Raw genomic sequence first — 22,725 nt, 5'->3', positions numbered from 1 at the left:
GTCTTGGGCGCTAGGACGCTCAGGGCTCAGTCCGTTGGCTCCCGGAGATCCACGCCGCCATTTTGGGATCTGTCCCGCCCGGGACCGGCGGGGGCCGCAGCACCGGCCGTGGGCGACAGACACGCTCGGCGCGCCTCCCAGGCAGGCTCCGACGTCAGGGGCGGACTCGACCCGGTTATCACGGGGAGTCCGCGCAGTTTGAGGGATAAATGAAGGATTTATCGGGGCTAAGGACGGGAGCCTCGTTAGGCTGCGTCCGCTGGCATCGGCTGCTAGCCACGCCCCCCCCCTCCCCCTTCTTCATGACGATAACGCCCCTGCTTACAAGAGTTAGCCGACCCCGAAGGGAAATGTAAGATTGTTGATACTTGGGTTAAAGGGAAGGGCGAGTCTCTACATAAGGACTTGATTTTGAGTTTTGATATAATACACTGTGTATAAAGGTCCAATTTCTCTCCACATACGTCACGAATGACCGCCAAACAGGTTTTATGAATTCAATGGTAATGCCCTCCTACATACTCCATAAGTGATGACTTCTGACTGTGACCGATGAACTTATCCCCCACCTACATAGGATTGGGGACGGAATTGAGATGTATAAATGTCTTCTCCGGCCAGTTTTTCTAAAACTTATTTTTTACCCATCCAAAGATACAATCACCGGAGGAGAGGAGCTGGACGTGACGCACAGCCTGGCCACAGATCATGAAGCACGTGTGACCGCGACCAAAGGTGGAGCCACCGAGCAACGAGACGCGGGACGAGGCACCACTCTCAAACTCGGCAGATTAAGGAATAAAGGGCCGCCTTGAAGCCCTCGATTTGCTGCCCCACTCGTGCCTGAAGTCCCCGTCCTCTTTGAGCCCGACCGATGGGCCTGCCTGCTCGTTATCCTTTGCTCCTTTTGGTCCCTTGATGTGCTCAAAGATCTGATCCCACTCCGCCCTCTCTTCCCTTGATTATTCAACAACATCACCCTTTCGCATAAACTTTTGACTATGGAATAAGGTTTTGCCACGGAAAAAGAAAGACACGCAGGTGCCCAGCATGAGGCACCCCTAAGACAATGAGTTAAGAAACAGGACTGTGATCTAACAGCAGAGGACTGATCGCACCCTGCAGCGTGTAAGGATGAATCCGAGCTGGACCTATAGCTCCACCGCCGGTGCTCAACAGCGCTAACAAAAGAAGACGGACTCCGTTAAAAAGACATTGTGACGAAAACCCCCCTTCCTGAACTTTCTACTCACCCCCTTGACCAAATTGCTTGTATCAACTTGAACTCCTCCCTCAGCCATTTTGTATTGCTTTCTAAAATGTTTCATCGGTCACCCATGTATCTAGTTTTCCAAAGCACTGATAAGACCCGAAGGTATCAGATTACTCTTACTGTATGTTGATGTCACCGAAGAGAAAGTCTGAACTTGATTCTATAATGTTTCGAAACCTCTTTTCTTGATTGACTTCGACTAAGTATTATGCCGATCTCTAGACTTGTATGAAGAACCCAACCAATGTAAATTAACATGTATTGCATTCTGCCTATCGCATCGATTATATAGAAATTGAACTTGCTTATGTAAAAAAGCGGCGACTGTTGAAAATGGCAATGTATGTGTACATAAGCGGCGTTCATTTGTGTTCACTGTACCCCTTGTTGTAAGCAGAACAAATAATTACGAAACACTGACTGTGTTATCCCGCCAGCATAAGACCCATGCACACATGTACACGACAGCTATTTTAGGCACCGTGGCCTCTCTGACCGTTTGCTAAACCCCCGACACCCCTCCCCGCGCGCACTGCTCATGCATCGACCACAAGACCCTCACCCTCTGCGTGACCCTTCTCTAAAAGTAGCACTCCTGCTTGACCCACACCCCCCATTTCCTCCCAAAGAACACCCTTCCCCTCAGCTGACAAACCCCCCCCCCCCCGGCTGCACTTGACCTATCGACCCGGTCCCAAGTCCTAAGACCAAGCCTCGTGGATATACATCCCTCTTTTCCCTGCCCAGCATAACAAAACCCGTGATACACCAACCGAAGTGTCCGACCTTACCACCTGACCAACCTTTGACCTGATCATCCCCTCCTGCCCTCGTGTCCTGTAGGAATGTCCAGCTGAGAGATCACAATCTCTTGTTACATTCAGGAGGGGAGGATGACATCTGAGCGATTGGTATGGGAATAGGCCTGAAGCGGGGATTCCAAGCATGTTTTTCCTACTTCAAAGCGTCTTTATTATAATAAGGAATGTTTGTGAATCGTAAACCTGTGTATAAAAGACGAAGCCTCAGAGAAACTTGTTAGAGCACCTCCTGAAGACACTATGCGAGTGTCCGAAATGACAGGCTCTCCTCATGAGAAATAAAACTCTATTCTTGTATTCCTGCTTCCAGCGCCCGTCTCTTTATTTGGTAATCGTTCAAGATGGGAACTAAGAGGCGTCCTGCGCCAGCAGCCTGGGCATCAGGTGTATTTTGGCTGACTTTTCCACAATCACACCATACGACTCGGCGAGTACGATCCAGACCGGGTCATCAGGACGCGATTCGTACGGGCCACGTCAGGTAAGGGCGATTTGTACGGAAAAGCGCACATTCACATACACACCGTACGGCTCGTACAACTCATGATCGTAGGGGTACGGCTCGTACCCGCCATGATCGTAGGGGTATGGCTCGTACACACCATGATCGTAGGGGTACGGCTCGTACACCTACGATCATGGGGTGTACGAGCCGTACCCCTACGATCATGGGGGGGTACTCATCGTACCCAGGGGGGTGGGGGGAGGGCGTTCCGTACCTGTTTTAGGGCGAACTCTGCTTCTATGGGAGTTTTCAGCTTCCGTAGAAAAAGGGTCGTACGGAGCGTACCCAACACGAATCGTACTTGCCGGATCGGAAAAAGCAGCCTCGAACCGTACAGACGTCGCGTACAGTGGGTTCCGAAGGCGAATCGTACAGGGATACGATTCGTACGGTCTCTGTACGATTCGAACGGAGTACGGCTCCTGGTACAAATCGTACTTCGTCGTACGTATGGGACGTGTACGGGTACGATTCGTACGGGGAAAAAACGCTCCGTACGACGATTCGGAGCGCTTTTTACCGGATCGGAATCAACCCCTTATTGTTAACTGCAGAAATGTGTAATTACTGTTTTCAACATAAAATCAGTTGCACAACAATAAAACTAACTTACCCAATTATCAGGGAAATATTTATCCACTATTTCTCTCATCTTGGCTTGATGGCTGTGCAGAATAGAAGGCTGGAAGTACAACACCACGTACAGGATCGCAGCTTGAGTGGCGAGGGCTGTGCTGCGGTGCTCTGGCAGTGGATAAGCAGAGACCTAAAACACATGACAAAAAGAAAAGCACAAAACAAACATTCAATGCTTGTTTTAATTCCTGGTCTAAAAAGAGCATTGAGGGTCAAATTCTGAACCATTTTATTTTGTTTTGGACACATGTCTTGGCACCACAAAATGGCAAATTGACTAATAAGAATGACTATTTTGGGTGCATTGAAAGTTTAGTCTAAAATAGGTGGCTGGATTCCCAAAATCCAATAGTTCAATAATGTTCGAGGTAATGCAGAAGATGGGCTGACAGATGTAACATGGTATGTGCTAGAAAGGAGGATGTTGTCATTTGATGCTGCGAATGGAATGCTGAGAGTGGACAGCGAAGAGAGATAAACCACAGAAAGAGAGACAGAAAGAAAGGGGAGTTCAGAAAAAATTGTGAATTTATGAAGGTGAGATTTGGATCAGATATATCACCACAGCTAAGAGGTCAGCTTGGCAAGGGTCACTGAAATGGGTAAGAACTGATATGCCTGTGACAAACAGCTGAAAAGAGAAAACAATGCAACACCAGCTAACAAAAACACTACAGCACTGATTGAGTGGGTTCACTACAGGGGCACACATTGGAGAATACAGGTGTCTGTGAGTTGCACTGTGTGTTTACTCTGTATGTGCTTGCAGAATAGCATCCCAACACAAGTGACAAACCTGCTATGCTTTGTCAATGTTTGTGAAATAAACTTCGCCATCCATGTTTTGCTGTGATCGATTGTAAACAAATTACTGAAAATTTCCATTAGGATGTTGCCACCACTTTAGGAGAACCCCAATGCTTACTCTGTTCCTGTTGATAACATTTAAAGCTCACTGGATTTTATTCATCTTGATATAATGCCAACAAGAGTATAAGCACTCTTAGACTTGCAGTTTTGAAGCTCCATCTGCCTAACAATATTATGGCCCAACATAGTGATATATTTTTTATCGCCCTCAAAAGGTATGGACACTTGAGTGTCCTGTCCAAGATTTAAACTTGAGGCTGGATTGCTACACACAAACCTCGCTAGCAGGTATAAAACTCTCCGAGGTATAGCTTCAGATAAAAGCTTAGGGGACACAATGAAACTGGACTCAAAGCATAAACAATTGTTTAGCATATTGCTGGCAAATCCCACCCTCAAGGAAGTGTCTTGTAGCACACTATCTCTTTTAACTGGAGATACTGCAGCATGTTTTGCACCAGTTAACAAGGTTTGCGTGTAACACTCCAGCTGCTGGTTAAAATCCTGGAAAGAGCGCTAAACCACCCAACCTTTTGGGCTCAATATAGAACGTATCATGGAGCTGGATGTGCGGAGCTTCAAAACTGCAAGTTGAAGGCAGTAAGGGCTATATAAATGCTAGACTATTACGACCATGCATAGCATTGAAACATTTTCAATATATCATACTTATCAGTACTTAGTGCATTTTTTTTTAAAACTTGAATTAAAACATTATTAGTAAATAAACATATACTTTATTTATGCCCTTTAAGGGAGGATGGTAACCTAGGTTATACCATTAGCACACAAAAGTATATATCACCTTTGAAGTTGGCATCTGTCTTTAGCAGCCATCTTTCTGTCCTTGAATATTCCATATCTATGTTCCTTATCTGCTCCGATATACTATAATACTAGTCACCACGTGGAGACACTGGGTATTTGAACGTCTTCCCACTGTGTTGGTGAGGAGACTTTGTAGCCCTCAACACTATTGGCTACATGTTGGTCTCTGCATACCCCACATGTATTTTATCAGCTAACACCATTATCTATTTTACTATCTGTAATCTTATTTTAAATATGTATGTAATCGCAGCCCACCAATTCCATCAGCCATATTAAATACCTACTTTTCTGAGTTAATGGTTTATGCAAAATAAAATAAATATGAAACTGAACCTTACACTAACAGAACATATTTATCGAACTTTATATTAAAGCGTTCACATTTTTAAAAGCCCCCAGTCTATGCGAGATCTAATTTGCTTAATTTCACCGACTGGCTGTACCACAGTAAATGACTATTTCAATGGGTTACGTAGCAGAGTGTTCAACGAGAGAACTAAAGAACTCTGAAAGGAAATGTCCTCAGCATGTCTATTCCCAGATGTTTCAGATGGTTTACTGGTAGTATCAGGTGCAATCATACATTTGAACATTGATCACATGTTCCTTTGGTGCCTTTACCTGGTTGTAGATATCATCGGATCTCAATCGACCAATGACCATGCTGATGAAGGTTTCACTAATAGGCACTCTAGAGAAGTAGCTCTCAGGATAATTGGGAGGCCTTTTAGGTATTGGCTGGCTTGAAAAGCCGGTGCTCCTGAGCAACTTGCAGATGTCATCCATATTCGAGTCAACAGATGACCTAGCAGCACTGAAGCAATAAAAGAAACAATCAAAATGATAAAAGGTTAGTTTTAACAGCTACTTAAGTTATTTGGTGTGAGAAAAAAATACAGAATAAAGTCCATATTAGGTGGCAAACTATTCAGAGGTCTTGTCGGTGGTGAATCAATTTGTTTCCACTAATTTGCATCTGCTACGAAACTGAAATAAATCTCTTCCCAATCTATTTATAGAAATAATATACCACCAACAGGAGTGAAACGTCAGTATGAAAATAAAATGTATTGAAATACAATATATTCTTGCCAAGTACTACCTAGCAAAATTAGTGCACAGGAAATGGGGTGAAATGTGAGAAGACGTAATCCTGATACAGGTGAAAACTCCTATTTAGACTTGAATCAGGATGACCAGCCACCTAGGAATATCTGCCCAGTTGGTTTATCTGTGTTGTGTTTGGTGTGTGCATTGTTCCGTTTACTCTTTTATTTTCAATTATTTTTCTTTGGCAAGTCATCAATCTGTCATGTTTTTACTACAGTAGGACCACTCCCATTTTCCTATTCTTTTAATGGTCAACCCACACCCTGCCTGCTATCTGTCCCACCATTCGCTATGGTTTCTTTTCATTGTTGGCTTATTCTGCATTCTCTTTTGTCTGTCGCTTCTCTGTTCACCTACTGCATTCCCTCTATGCTCCAAACTTATCAAACCTCTCGTATGTTGTTCTGCTCTTATAACCTTCTGTTCAACTGTTCTGCAAAATTCCAATCTAACCATTGTTCTACCACTCTGCTCTGTTACGGACCACTACGTTTGTGGTTCCATCTAACTGTTTAGTGTTTCTTCAGGTCCTTTGTAAGGCAGGTTCCTGCTCTCACACGTTGTTCTACTTGCAAAATGCACTTACACCCTGAAAGGTTTGATTTGTGCTATTCAAAATTGTGACATACAAAAATTAGTGCTTTTGGGAGCATGTTAACATCCAATCATATTGTGTGTCTGCACAGAGTTGTTTGTACAGTACAGTACAGTACAGAGATCTGGGCCTAAATCCATTGTTTTTTGCTCACCATGCCATTCCAGTTTGGACCCAGCCATATGCAAATCAGTCCTGACCCTGCGCCCAATGGAAACAGTCCAGCACGAACTGCCAGGCCAGGTCCTCCCTGGACTGGAAACAAGCATCCCAGGACAGGTTTCAGGGTTTCACCCTTCTTCAGCCAGGATAGCTTGATTGCAGTGGCATGGAGAGCACGGGATGCTCTTCTACTGTCTTTTCATGAATCAGCACATCATCTTGATACCAACGAACCCCACAGATACCTTTTACAATATTGTCCTGATTCTTTGGAAAACTGAAGCTGCTAAGACTAAGCCAAATGGCATGTGTAAGACTTTAAAAGCCCCCATGGGTGTTATAAAGGCTGTCAGCTCTTGGGATGACTTATCCAGAGACACCTTATGATAAGCAGAGGCTAACTCCAACTTTGTGTAATAATAAGCCCCAGCCAAAGTTGACACCATCTCATCAATATTCAGAAGGGTAAACTTGTCTGCAACAATTTCTCTATTGAGGGCCCTGAGATGGACAAAAACACAAATTTCGTTGTTACCCTTCTTGGCCACCACAATCGGAGCCTCTACCGGCCCAATTATTCCAGAATCAATTAAACGAGTAATTTCCTGCTGCACCCTTTCTTGCATATTTAAAGAGATCCTCCTCACCTTAGGAACCACAGGTTTGGCATCCAGCTATAAGTTTATTTGATGATTGTATCCTTTAAACCCTTTAGTGCGGCGTAGAATCCGCCACAGTGCAGACGTTTTCCGTGCACGGGCGGGGCCGCGTCGGCCAACGGACGTGCGCAGCACTACGGGGGTAGTGCTCACGACGGCCGTTGGCTGCCGCACGCAATGAACGGGTTAAGACACCCAAGTTCATTTCTGAATAAATTTTTAAATAACACATCATATTGCTTCCTCCATCCGCTATTTCCTACATTTGACCTTGAGGATTAGCATTAGGATTGAGTGAAACGCCTAAATGTGCCTGAAATGATCACCTTGATCAGCAACATAAATGTTTGCATCAACGAATCTTCCATTACACTCCACACATGTCTGAAAATACCCAAGCATTTTTATAGGTGTTCCACCATAGCCTGTGGGTTTCACATCAGACTTTCCTTTACCACAAACATTACGCTCAAACACATCTTCGGAAATTGTGAACATGAATCAAATTTCCTTTTGATCTTACTATCTCCAATCTTGACCCATTCTGACGGATGCTCCACACCACGTTCATTCACTTGGAATACAACTTCTTTAACTTCTCTTTTAACTTGCTTTTTGTTTCTTCCTCTACAATTTGTTTGAGAAATGACCTTTTTCCCACACAAATTGCATACCACGCTGTTAGCTTGACAAACAACAGCAATGGCTGTATGTCCAAATTTAGCACATCGAAAACAGGTGCCCTGAAACTGTGTCACCACTTTGGGCTCTTCTTCTTCAGACTTATTGTTAACAGGGATAGGCTTCTGCTTGACTTGACAAACTACTTCTTCCACTTTATCTATGCCTGTTGTTTGCCCACTTTACTCAATTCACTCGCACACTTCACCATATGCTCCACTCGTTTGGCGATGATCATGATATCCTCAAGAGGTGGCTCATTTTTTAACGACAACTCCACTCTTATTTTGTCATTGGAACATTTCAGCACAAACTGGTCTCATATTCTTTCTTCCGTTAAAGCTCCATACCAATTTCCTCAAACCAGTTACAAATTCTTCCACCACCTTCTTTCCCTTGCTCTCTCAACCCAAAATAGTAGTGTTCCATAATAGTGCTCACTTTTGGTAAGAAATGAAGACCCAGCTGCATTATACACACCTCATACTCATTCAACCCTCTCTGAACAGAAGCACTTAATTCCATAAGTGTTTCCAAAATTTCCTGTCCCTAACCACCCAAACAGTGAAGTAACAACACCTGCTTTCGTTCCGCACTAAGATTTGCGCCACAAACTCAGGCATGATGTTAAAAAATCTTTTTCCATTTCTGCCACTTTACTGGTGGTTCCCCAAAACTTGTCAGAAAAAAAGGGGGTGCTGGAACATTCTTCATTGTCATCCAAAACAGAAATGATGACCAATAACAGTAAGCCTACACAGGTTCTGACTCCAACATTTAACTAAAACAAAGCCAAAATAAACTGCAACAACATACAAAATATCTTCACCAATGCTTACGATGCTCCATGTATATACGGAGCTTTTACCCATCAGAACAAACGTACTATAACACAATTTCTAAATGCTATACTTGCAATTGATAACACAAATGAAATAACAACTATATATAAAACTTGCATGTACACCAAAATGGACAAAAAAACACTAGAATGTGCACTTATATCTATAACAACAAGTCAACAGGCAGGTGGTGTGCTTGTCACCGACCTTGACAAACATCTGGGTGTGCCTGTCACCGCTTCCACGTTGATACGTAATGTATACAAACCCAAGTCTAAACAAAACTGGTGTGCTTGTCACTGACCTTGACACGCATCTGGGTGTTCGGGGTGTGCCTGTCACCGCTCCCATGATGGTGGAGCAAGGTATGCAAAGACCCACAATCCGCGACAAGTTAGGCATGAAATTTCATGATCCTTTCACTCCAAATGTACTTTATCCCAAACATGCAAGATGGCCATCAATGTGATGACGCATAGCTGAGTCCTGTTTCTAGGTGAGGTTGAGCTGATTTCCTTGTGAGGGGACATTGTGCTGACACAAACACTTCGGCTTGATTTCACTGCCGCTAGTGCTGGTTTCTTTACCGCACGATGACGCTCTCGGTCCGTCAGAGACCCAAATGAAACACATTTCCAAAACATCAGTGATGTGGGAACAACGGGGCTTTGAAATCAAACGCCGCTACACGGCTGGTGCAACTGCCGCTCCCCTACACGCTGTTGTACCGCTGTTCAAGCAGACACTCCACAACTCGCAAATCACGTTGCGGAGGTGAGCAAATCCTCAGGCATCCCAACCTTGTCGCCAAATGTAACAAAGTATGGAGTCCATACGAGGGTAGATTCAAAGATAAGCCAGGAGGGTATTTATTCTCACTTCATCCATCAACTGGAACACCCAACTGTCGTTTCCTTGAATTCTATCATTCAAACCCCATCAACCTTTCACAGTAGAACTACATTACATCACTCCTGGCTTTTTAAATAATTTCAGTAGGTCTTAGGCTGGACTACATTCACACCTGCTTCGCACCAGTTTACATTCCCGGGTGAAAGTGCTCTTTACGAATGTACATAACATAACAGCGGGCCAATCAAGCCAATGCCTGAATAAGGCTCTCCTAAACATCCCCATGGCTAAAGAAAGGAGGCTAGCAGAAAGACCCTAAATGTTGTGTTGTGTTTGATGTGTTTGCCGTCATCTGAAGCGGTCAGTAGCCAGACCTTAAACATTGATTTTTAATGTAATACATTAACATGGTGTTTTACAGGGGAATAAATCCTTCCAAGGCCTAATAAATATAATTAAAATATGATGATAACACCTACATAGGGGAAGGAAGCAGCAAGACTCTAGAGAACAAATTAACCTGAGTGTGTTTAACTTAAAAACAATGTAAAGAATCAGGAATACCAAGCCTAGCATATTACTGATGTACCTGACAAAAGATAGAGTGGAAGGGTAAAAGGGAAAGTAGGGTGCAATTGATAAACACGCAGTTGCAATGTCATTTCATGCCAGGGGCAACTTAATCAATGTTAAGAAAAAAATAATAATCACAAAATCATCTAAATCAGTGCAGTTACTAAGCCAAACCTGTATCTGTAGTAAGAAACCAGCATCCGCTCTCTGATCTCGCCTTCAATCTTTTGGTCAATGACCAGCAGCATGACACCATACAAATAAAGAGCTTCACACTATGAGAGAAAAAGACATTACTGCATGTAAGTAACAGAGGACATTTAAGAGTGGTGCAGGATGATAAAAGCAGAGAGAAATGAATTTGACCATCTTTGCAATTATCCAGAAGTATATTAAATACCCTTGGCACAGGGGACAAATTACATTAAAGGTGGTTCACAAATATAATTTAAATTGCGGTTGTGATTTAAAATTAGCAGACTGTAATTAAAAAACAAAATTCACCAGTAGTTGTTTTCCATCTTCATTAAGAAGCACTGTCTCTAATGTTTGCTGGATGTAAACACCTTCATTGAGATCTTCAAGATATCTGAAAATGAGTTTTAAAAAAAAGTATATTAAAAAAAATCTACAAATGATAAATTAGATTTGTATCAAAGTTTGCAGATACAGGTATAGAAAAACTGGCAAATGTTTTAAATAGTATCAATGATTTTTGTAACGATTTTTGAGTCAAACGCAATATGTTTCTCAATGCTTCAGATCCTTCCACTCCAGAGTCGTCTACCAACAATATCGAATGATTGGGAGAGACCTGGGAGTTCAGAGACTCTCCCAGACAGGAGCTCATTCTAAGAAATTGGGTTATTAGTTAAGAGGAGTGGAAACCCAAATCAAATAATAAACACAACACTGGTCAGGGTGATCCACAAAAGTCACTAAATTAACCTGTCCTTACCCCTCTAGTAGGTTGGCACAAAATACGTTTGGCTTAACTTAGAGGCAATGTGTAAAGTATTTATGCAGCAACAAACAGCAATAAAGTCAATACAGAACACAGGAAAAGGCCCAAACCAATTTGGATAAACAAACTAAATGTTAATTTAAAAAAATTATACCAGAACAACAAAATTCCAATCAAGAGGACTAAAGACATTCATTTTTAAAGTTTTAGTTAAAAATAGCACTAAAAGGTACAAATTGCCACTCTTGGTTATCTGGTTGCACTAGACCAAGGGAAGTCACAAGTAGGGTTGCCGGCAATGGATGGAGAATGGTTTCGGTATAGCGATGTGGTTAGACTGCTGAAGATTTACCTCCTCAAGTCCAGTGCAGGCAGTTCCCTTCGTGTGGGAGGGGGCCGCAAGGAAGAGGCTTTTGGCGGGAGGAGCAGGTGGAGTGTCATGTACGGTTGTTGCTGTAGTGCAAAAAAGGTGGAGCTTCGCGTTAGTCGATCATCAAGGATGGTTGCTGTTGGTGCGAAGTGCAGGTGATGCAGGTCCTCATTGACTGGCATTGTCCATGTGAAAAGAGGTCCAGCTGGAGCTTAGCATTGATGGTCGCGCAGGCGATGATTCTCAGCATAAAGTCACTTTGCGTTCGCAATGAGCCCATAAACTCTGTTTCTTCTATTTTTACTTAAACAGGAGCTCTGCTTGATGCCAGCCAAGGGTCCCAACATGGGGGCACCTCTTGGAAATCAGGAGTAATTGAATGATTTAATACCAGCCCACTGTCTCAGTACAACCTAAAAATCATTAAAAAGCCTCATTTTGGCATGTCTTCTCTTGTTTAATCGTTAGCCAGGAGATTTGTATTCATAAAACAAATACGGACGGGATAGCTTTGTAAAGTCCTAAAAAACTTGGGGGCAGTGCTTAGTGGCAATTTGAACAGGCATACAATCATGATTCTGCCTGTCTGTGCCCGGGGTGTCTGCCCCTCCGTCTAACGCTCCCCTGAAACAATATTTCAAACTGAAAGTTTGCCCCTCAAACTCACTTTCTCTGTCTCATGCACAGTCCGTTTAAACCCAGCGTTCTTCCCTCCACACCAAAACTCTGCCTGTCTCTCTCTTTCAAAGTTTCCCATCTTCCTCAAACTCAAACTCTGCCTGTCTCTTTTCTCTCAAATGCACGCTCCCCCGCCTAGCCTCCTACCCAAAACTCTGTCGAGCTCTTTCTTCTAGTTTCCCCTCTCCCTCACTCCTAAATCGGAGTTTCTCTCTTTTAAACTAACTTCTATCCTCCAAACTCTCTGTCGATCTCTATGCTATCCCATTAGCCAGGGCTTTAAGTGGGAAAAAAACCTGGGGGTGCTCTAAAAGGGGCGTGGCAAATTTCTTAAAGGGGTGTGGCCAATCCGAGTAGGGCGTGGTCTAAATCAAGATAACTAGCATTGTGTGCTTAAGAAAATCATGAAGTCGCATCCAGCAAAGGATAATAAAATGGGCAAAAAAGTATATTTATTAAGTATAAGCCATAAAATACCAAACACTTAAAAAAAAAACATATAAAAATTATTTACATTACTTAGAAATCTATTGCAGGATTTTCAAAAACCCTTGAAGATATTCACTGTGTCTATTTTGCTGAGGTTTCTCACAACAATTTTGTTTTGTTACCTTTTGCCAGCCAACTCTTTACATACAGCTTTGTGTCAAATGTTTCAAATGGAGGACCATTGAGTTTTACCCATAAGCATGAAGAAATGGTCTCTACAAGAAGAGAGGCCCTTGTTGGACTAGCAATTAAGTTTATTGCGCTGAAACCTCTCTCGCAATCCGCATTACTTGCTGGCAGGGTTTCCATGCAAACTACTAACTTTTTTAATGCTTTAGGGGTTTTCTTTCCACCGAAATCTTTGAAAAGTCTAAAAGCTTGGAAAGTATCTCTTGCTGGCAGCTGAAACTCTGAACACAGTTTCTGGATCTCTGTTTCACCATAAAGAATGCATTCATCACCAGAAGACAAGTTGCCTGCATCTAGCACACTGAAGCTGGCTATAAGTTCTTTCTCAGAATCCGGGGCACATCGTTTATTGATATTTACATTCAGATTTTGGTAAAACTGATTTGGATTAAGTGTAACAGAGTTACTTCTACCATGGAAAAGAGGAACATTCTTGAATTTGCCCTTGTCAACTGCTCTCTGAGCCGCAGAAGCAAACTCTCCTGGTAAGTCCATCATTGCTCTAAATATACTTACTTGACTAACCAAAAGTCTGTGGGCATTAACAATTGTAATGTCCCTCCTCTGTAAGGAGAGTGAAACGTCTTTGAGCTCTTGAAGTGCATCACACATTACCCCCAAATCTCTGATAAAAGAATAGGATGTAAGCTCCTTCAAGAGTCCTTCATACTTACTCCGGTCTCTTATGGGTCTGGATGGGTCTTTAGAAGCATTCTCAAAATGTTTGCACAAGCCAGGGGAGCAGTTCCAAACAGCTTTCACATATCTGTAACTGGATGCTACCCGTCAAGTATCAAGCATTTTTCCTATCTTTTGAAGCTGTACACATAGCTCGCTGGCGGCCAGATTTAGCTCGCTCTGGTTTTTTGGTGACATGCTGTATGTGGCATACAATGAGTCCATGAAAATCTTGAAGTGATTGACCCCGGCAACCTCATCAACTGTATCTGCCACAGCAAGTTCTAGTCTGTGAGCCAAACAGTGCCATGTCAGTACAAGAAAACATATATGATCAGTCTGAACCATGTCTTCAAAATCTACAACGAAAATAATGAACACAGGAACCAAGGAAAGTAACACAATGGTATTGTAAGTTTGGTAATCGTCCGGTCATCTTACACTTTTGCCATTTAGGTTGTTTTTCTTTGACAAAAGGCCCTTAAGAGCATTGAAACTGACCTCTAATTACCTTATCTTCTTTAGAGAGAGAACATCAGCAACATTTTCTGAGAGTTTTCCAAACATTAGGTAGAGGCGGGTTGAAGTTATTTATAGACAATGTATACATTAATGGAGAAAATCAAATGAAACATAAGATGACAGCCAATATTATGGAATGAAAATTAGCTGCCACCCTCTTTCTGGCATATTAAAATGAACACTATAGTTACCATGAATTTAGGGGCTTATGAAAATGGAATGGCACAACTATAATCAATGTATTAGTTTGAGTAAAATACATGTAACAGATGTAAGTACCTTGGTTATTACAGACTTTCGGCTTCCCAGGATGGATGCACTACATCTGAGAACTACTTGTTCGGGTATTACACTGCAATTAAGAAGCATGCAGTGGCAGTCTTTTACCTTCCATGAAGCTGTGCATTAAGTGGAGTTTATCTAGTTCAGTTCAGTTGAAGTTTGAGGTGAGGATGCTTTCATGTCTGATTATATGATCAATGGGGATTGTGATTTGATCCTGAGATAAGAAAACTCAACATAGTTGTCAGTTAAGTATATTTGTGTGAAATGTGGGAGGTCTGCAATTACCATTGTGTCTCCATGGCAAAAATAGCCAGTTGCTGACGGGGTAGGTTGGTTGGGGGTGGAGGGCCAGAGGCAACTAAAGTGCTTTGTAAGTAGGCCAAAACAGGGGTCAGGTGTGGCAGACATGAATGGTCAGGTTGTCATTCAGAGCCTGCTGCTCTTTTTATTTTTTTTAAACATTTTCTCAATGCCTCCTCAGCGCACCCTTTGTTGGTTTCAGTAAAAAACAGCATGGAAAGCGAAAGGCACTATAACCCTTTGGTATTCATATATTTATACTATTTTTCTATTCAATTTCAGTAAAATGATTAATATTGAAATCCAAAATTCCCATGATTTTTTTGGCCATCACATTTCTTTTTTACTAACACATCTGTTTTCTTTTGCATCATTCAGCTAGCAACCTAGTCGCCTTTTCCTCAACAACTAAGACATTCATCTTTCGTTCCTCCCCATTACAGTCCCTACTGACTGACATGTTCATGACAATTCTCGTCTTACACTTCTTTGTTTTTTTTAACACCTCTGCTTAATTCTACCTACGTGTTTTATCTTAAGGTGAGCTGTACTGACCACACATCGGCTAGCACCAATGGCTAACCCTGAAATGCTAGTCGACTGCAGACTGATTACAAATTAGCCAATTCTAGAGTTCTTGAAAAAGAAGGCATTAGACAACTGTACGACTATGTAGAACAAAATAAAACTACTCTGCGGCGGACCATAAAAATTCAGACTGAAAGAAGGGAAGCAACTAATTCAGGCGACTCAGAGCAATTCATCTCATTGTTCTCAAGTGCAGGACTCAAAGGCACAGCCTCGCAAAGGATTAAAACATTCCTCAACCATCGGTGCTCACTAGTCACAATAGGGTTTGCTAAGACAAGTAGTAGGAAATCAACATGGTGGACCCTTTAAAAATAAACTGTATGACAGTTACATTTAAAAATGATAGGTGTTTGCAAGCTGAATTAAATGAACAACTCCATCCACAATTTCAAGTGTACGACACTCAGATCCACATCCACTTGGAGACTGAAGCCGTTTACCAAACTAACAGCACAGAGTGCACAGATCTTATCTATCATACATTGTATGTATACCATTATATAAATATGCTTTGCGATTACTTATCCTTCTTCTACCATTTGTTCCCTGTTACCCAATCACTGTTAAGTAGGCATAAAATATACACCATCCACAAGTTATTCACCAAATAAGGTTCAAACAGTCAATGTTCGGAGTTTGAAACATCACAGTTTGCCAACCTATCTTCAATAGTTTCTCTTTCTTTTGAGTTACTGGTATCAACCTTTCCATTGGCTCCTTATCAATGATCATATCCTTTGCTGTTTGTATTACGAGGCCTCGTTATAAAACCTTGCACCTTGTTTCCTCAGAGTATTTGATTCCCTCCTGGTTTGTCTTTCTGCCTTTGACCTTTTTCTTTGCATATTAAACATTTACAAATATTGCTCGCAAATCTTTTAGCCAAGGCTAATAAACAGACTATCATAACCTTTCCATTTATACCCTGCTAAGGTGAAATTCATGCTGGGTATGCCTACCCTGGGTGCCAGTTAACAACTGTCTGAATAATCAGGAGCTATTGTAAACCTAAAAATAAAGTATTGGTCTTCCTCCCTAGATGATCCACCCTGCAGAAGAAACGCTGAAAACAGGAGAGGAAAAAACTATAATTGATGCAAGTCAAAGACATCGTCTTGATGGACAAAGTATGTAAAGTTCATCATGGAGATACAATGTAGCAGATTCGTCCCAGGGTGAGTCATTAATTCTGACAGTAGTGCAAGACGCTCAGGACATCTCAAAATATGAGAAGTTTACCTCAAAAGACGAAACAATGTCAACCATGGAAAAACAACCGTCAAAAACAGAGAATGATGTTCAGGGGGCTACTGCATAGACCTCTTGTCTAGTGCCAAAAGTAGCAGATTTTGAGACCAACTAGAAAGTGAAACATGACTTATGAGATTGTGAAGTAACATAAATCATACACATAGAAACACAAACAGAATATCTGAAGATATACACCAAGCAGTAAACATGTTTTTCGGGACACCAAAGCTTACAGAGATAGCATCCCTCCTCGCTACAATTCAGAGTCTTTGGGAGAATTACATTTTCTCAGTTGATCCTCCCTCCCAAGTGACAATTCTTAAAGTCAAATGACTTCCAACAAACAGTGTAACAGGGGGATGCGGAGCTGTTGTGCATAAATTGAGTAGTTCTACAGAAAGCAAACTGGTACTACATGCTCTGCGTTAATGGGGAATTTGGTGAAGGAGGGTGAAAAGATCCCATATTACTATAGGACCATCATCAGAAGATGGTAACAGCTGTGAATGATTAAGAAAGTACTGATTACATGAAAGGCGAAACATCTCTGTGGCATCCAAGCATGTAGGGGGTGTCATGTAAGGGTAAAGTTAATGTTCTTTCACCGGTGGACCCTGCAGACTCCCATTTGTCCAGGATACGAGATAACATAGGGCAGAAAGGCTAGGGTTGACTTTGCACTTGAAGTAGTAAGATATGTACACAATACCAGTTGCTTCCTAAAAAGCCAGTGTTGTGGCTTGGGTAACAACGAATTAGATGAAATGAAATGAAAATGCGTTTTATAAAGCGCGAAGTAGTTGCCCGGAGGCGTCCAAGCGCTAGGATTGCCGGCAAATTTGAACAGAAAATTAAAACCTGTTGACACAGAAAGAAAAGGAAATGTATTTATTAAACAAAAAAGTTTTCAGATGTTTTCTAAAGGAAGTCAGATCTGGGTTAGACCTTAGTTGAAGGGGTAGGCTGTTCCATAGCTTAGCAGCTTTCAAGGAAAAAGAACGGCCTCCTGATCTAGCCCGGTTGACTTTGGGCACCATAGCCAGGAAGGCACTAGCAGTTGGTTGCTATTTGTTTTTGCTCTTCTCTTTTCACTCCTCTTTATCTACCCATCCCACTCAGAATCTTAATTCTTTTTATCTCAGGGGAGAGAAGTGAAGTTTTGGTTAAGTTACAATACAGTGGGAAAATGGGATATTTAATAGGTCAACTATATAGGAAGAGGTTATGTTGCACCTTTTGGGCTCTTTGGAAGTTTGGAGTGATTTCACATAGCAGTGAATCTACTTTCAAGGCTGTTCTTCTTCGAAACCTAATTAATTTTTTTTTTTACTGAAGTATGCAATGCAAATGAGTATAAGAGAATAACTAACTTTAACTATTCATATAGAGTCGTATAAATGGTTTGCTAATTCTCAGCAAGTACAGTATTGCAATGTAAGTATTCACTGGAAGAGGTACACAGATACGAGTATTAAACAGTGAATTAAAGATGTGCAATAAATATGATGAGACACAAACAGAAAAAAACAAGGTAAAATGCTTCCCCTATAATCTGGAACAACATTCCTTTATCCATTAGGGCCGCTCCAATACATGGTGTTATACGACGAAAATGCTTAATAATAGGATAGCTAGCTGTGGTACGATACCTATTTAAATCGACAATATATTTATGAACGCTTTCGAATGCCAGGTAGAATCTTGTCAAAATTTCTATGTTATTTTCTCGAAATTCTTCATCCAAGTCCTGTAGTTCAGGCTTTGCTTCCAACTTGCTTTCCCAAGCATCTGGATTCTGTGAAGAGAAAACACATGTAAGTGATTTAGTTGCTTTGCAGAAAAGAAAACACATTCACAAGCACTCGCAAAGCCAATAGGTCTGGTTGTTAGTGAAAGTGCTTCTAAGGAGATGTGTGACTTAACTGGCTCTCTGAGTGTGGCACTAATATTGCTGTTGACTTTCGGTGCACATCTGTGTCCACAAAGACTGTGTTTTAGGAATACTGAATAGAAAGAAATCTTGCAGAATAGAGCAAAGCGAGTAAACAGTAAATGACTGTTGTGATTACAAATGGTAACTGCAAAAATAATGTTGAAGTGATGGCGGAAGCAAAGAAAACAGATGTGGATTTGAAGTTCCAGCATTCCTGTACCTTATCCAGTACAGTATTCAAGCCACTGTCCCTGCATACTAATTACAACAATCAGCTGAAGAGTGAAGTAAGATAAGGATTCCACGTAACAATTGCAGGAACTTCCAATACATGAAAAACTTTGCTACACGTGACATTACCCATGTTCTAGTGGAGTGCAGTTAACAAAATAACAAGTTGGCAATAGCAGTGTAACATAGACAAAAGGATGGCATTTTAGTTGCATCTTTAAGAAAGCTTATCTGCATGACTGACTGGCGGTTGTTCTGCCAATCAACCGCTAACCAAGATATCCAGTCCAGTGTCTTTTTAACCAGGCACTTAATCAGAGTTTTTAGAATAATTGTAAAGACTCCAACACTTACAAAAAATGAGAGCAGGAGAATATGTGCAAAAAGTGATTGATTAAGAACACACAATTGTCCAAATAGGGAGATTAAGATTAAAAAACACAGGTCACCCAGTTCCATAGTTTCCAGCTACCCCACTTCTGCGGAGGCATAATTCTGAAGGCAAGGTCAAAGACTACCCTTCTATGGGAAATGTTACTGTGTTGGGGCCCTGTCCAGATTAATGAGGCATCGCTTATTTCCAGCATTTTTAGGTAAAGCGGTAAGAGTGGAATTAGATGTCAAGTCTCCTTGCTAAATGGCTAAACAGTACTCACCGTACCACATGTAGAGGTGGTTTCCATCCAGTTCTACTGAATTGCCCATCTTGTTAGGAGTCAAGTTAAGGTTTTTGTTTATGGCACTGGCTGCCTGTATTCAGTTTATTTCTAAGTTCACCCAATATTTTCATATAATTGCAGAAAAGCAGAAGCAGATTGTAAAACATTGGATTTGGGAGAGTAGGTGCTTTTTAGACTATGCCGTATCTGTGGTGAATGCTCTTGTTTACAAATGGTGCTTCAGCGAGGTCCATTTCATTGTATTCGCATAACAGAGTTATTCATTTTGTAGACTTGCGTCACCAGAGGAGACAATGAGGAGAAGATGAGGAACTGAAACTCAAATGCAGCATGCCATAGTAATTCACTCAATAAGCTCGAAATCCAGCTAAGTTACATCTTTGAAAAGGGTCTGAATTGGAGAAGGTGTTTATGGAATGAGCACACCATAACTAATAGTTACCCTTGCACCTCCAACAGAAGTATTTTGGTGTATCAGCATATGCAAAGTGTCTCTGCGCACCCAAGTGCCCTGTAAAGTGATAGTGGAAAGTTGGCCTTGTCGGTTTGTGTGTACACCGTATATGTGTGGGATGGGTATGGAGTGTATCCGTGAATTTATTCATCTGTGTGCTTGCATGAGTATGAATGTGTTGCATGTGTATCTTTGTCAGCTGTGTGTGAATTCTCACATATAGCGAGGAAGGAGAAGGACTATTCCCCGGTTCTGGTCTTGCCGATCTGTGGGACGGTGGCCAGGGCGAGCTGGGCGGAGCGTTGTGGCTTTTGGGTGCGTGGAAGGAAAGGCAGCTGTTCAGGTATGCTGGTCCGGAGTTGTGGAGGGCCTTCTAAGCGTGGGTGGGGAGGTTGAAGGTTATTCTTCTGTCTGCCGGGATCCAGTGGAGTTTGCAGAGGTGTTGAGTGATGTGGCTGTGCTGGGGGAGGGCAAAAACCAGTCTGGCTGCAGCATTTAGGAGCTTGCAGAGGTTTTTCTGGGTAACGCCAGTGTAGAGTGCATTCCGTAGTCGAGTCTGACCTCGTGGTCAGAATATTGCTCCCCCCTTGCACAGCTCCACCAAAGAGTGTCTGCCCCCAGCGCTGCCCAGGTAGGTGTTCGAGGTCTGCTGCCTGCTGCCTCCTGCTCAGGCCCTGCCCTCTTACCTGCTCATGGGATCCTCCTTCGCTGTGCCCTTAGTTTTTTGCAGTTGTTGCCCATTCCTTTCTTGTCCCTCTTTATTTTCCTTATTCCTTTCCTTATTTCTCATTTCTTAGTCCTTACTTATTACTCATTTCTTTTTTCCTTCTTTATTTCCCTTTCCTGCTCTTCGCCTGTTTTTCGCCACTGCTGCCCCCGTGGCCCCTCCCTATACCCTGTGTTTCTGCTCCCACCTCCCAGCTATAAAAACCTCTACCAGAGGCAAGCCCGTCTGTGCCCGGTCGCGACCCGACTGCGACCAGCGCCAGGGACTATGGTCCTCCAATGCGCCAGCACTACAGCTCCTTAGCCCTCTCTGCACTCAACACCGGCCAGGACAACAACTGTAAGCGTTCTTCACCTACCGACACCCACAGACCTTTCACCTGCCGCCAGTGTCTCCACTCGTTTGCAGAGACCCAGGAGCCAACTTAACCCACCGGCCACAACTCTACCTGCAATGCATCCTCCACAACGTCCGCTCCCTCCACTGACACGCTGCGGAAATCTAGTACCTCCTCAACAGCACCTCCCCCAACGCCGCATTAGTCACAGAAACCTGGACGAACGCCACCTCAGGACCTGACATCGCGATCGCCCTCCCCAAAGGCTACAAGATCACCCGGAAGAACCGCCCCAACCGTCCCGGAGGAGGCATCGCCATCTCTCACAAACCCAACCTCCGTCTGAGCACCCACACCGACGGGCCCACAGAACTGATGGAACACCTTCACTTCAAGATACAAACCAACCCAACCACCACCCTCCGAGGCACCCTCATCTACACACCCCCTGGACACCGTGCACCTTTCTATGACTCCATCACCGACATCATCACCCCACAAGCCATCACCTCCATCAACTACACCTTGCTGGGAGACCTCAACTTCCACCTCAACAACCACCAATACCCCAACTCCTCCTCCCTCCTGGACAACCTTCGACTCAAACAGATCGTACCAGATCCCACGCACTCAGCAGGACACACCCTCGACCCCACTGTCTCCCTCAGCGGCTTCGCTCCCACCACCATGGATGACGACCCAACCACCCCCACGAACCCTGCAAAATTGGACCGCCGACAGTGCCAACACAAATGCCCCCTCAAGAAAACCAACCCACACACCAAGAGAGCCAGCTGGTTCTCCACCGAACTCCGAGAATAGTGACGAACCTGCAAATGCCTCGAAAAGTTATGGAGGAACTCCAAAACCACAACAGACCTTGACAACTTCGTAGCAGCCACAGATCGCCCACCAACAGCTCATCAGATACACACGGAAGCAAGAACTCCAGGACAGAATTTCCGCCCACGCACACAACAGCAAGGAACTCTTCGGCATCATCAAAGAGTTTGCCCAACCCAACAGCGAGACAATCAATAGCCCCCCATCCCAGGACCTCTGCAACAGTCTCTGCACCTTCTTCCATCACAAGATCAAGACCATCAAGGACAACTTCAATGACAACCTACACACGGAACCTACACCCACCATTCTCTACACCACACAGCCTACACTTCATAGCTAGACCTCCCCCTCACCATCGAAGACATCGTGAAGACTATGAAGTCAACCCACTCCGGGCCCCCACAGACCCCTGCCCCCACTACATCTAGCAAAGAGCTGCAGACATCATCGCCCGAGCTTTGACAAATCATCAACCGCTCCTTCGAGACCGCCTCCTTCCTTGACGACTCGAAACATGCCGAGATCAACCCCCTCCCGAAAAATCCATCGGCGGACCCCACCGACCTCAAAAACTGCAGACCGATCACCTTACTCCAGTACTCAGTGAAAGTCATTGAAAAAGCCGTAAACAGCCTTCATAGAAGAAAACAACATCCTCAACTCCTCTCAAACCAGTTTCAGGAAAAACCACAGCACCGAAATCGCCCTCCTCGCTGTGACAGATGATATCCCCTCCCTCCTCGACAGAGAAGAGACTGTGGCCCTCATCCTCCTGGACCTCTTCGTAGCC

At 43.1% G+C, this 22,725-nt stretch overlaps 1 protein-coding gene across 2 annotated transcripts in view; it reads right to left on the bottom strand.

Annotated features, from left to right (window-relative positions):
• The window catches only part of WASHC5 (WASH complex subunit 5), a 415,933-nt gene that overhangs the window by 367,045 nt on the left and 26,163 nt on the right, over nt 1–22,725 (bottom strand). For both annotated transcript variants that reach the window (XM_078686781.1, XM_078686782.1), the window contains 5 exons: nt 18,377–18,522; nt 10,915–10,999; nt 10,585–10,685; nt 5,558–5,750; nt 3,213–3,365 (listed from right to left, as the gene is read on the bottom strand). In XM_078686781.1, coding sequence (XP_078542907.1) covers nt 3,213–3,365; nt 5,558–5,750; nt 10,585–10,685; nt 10,915–10,999; nt 18,377–18,522 — 678 coding nt within the window. The remainder of the gene's footprint in view (nt 1–3,212; nt 3,366–5,557; nt 5,751–10,584; nt 10,686–10,914; nt 11,000–18,376; nt 18,523–22,725) is intronic.

This window comes from Lissotriton helveticus, chromosome 4_1 (assembly GCF_964261635.1).
Source record: "Lissotriton helveticus chromosome 4_1, aLisHel1.1, whole genome shotgun sequence".
NCBI classification, from domain to species: Eukaryota; Metazoa; Chordata; class Amphibia; order Caudata; family Salamandridae; genus Lissotriton; species Lissotriton helveticus.
The sequence above is the reverse complement of the archived record's forward strand: the minus strand, read 5'-3'. Positions and strand labels throughout refer to the sequence as shown.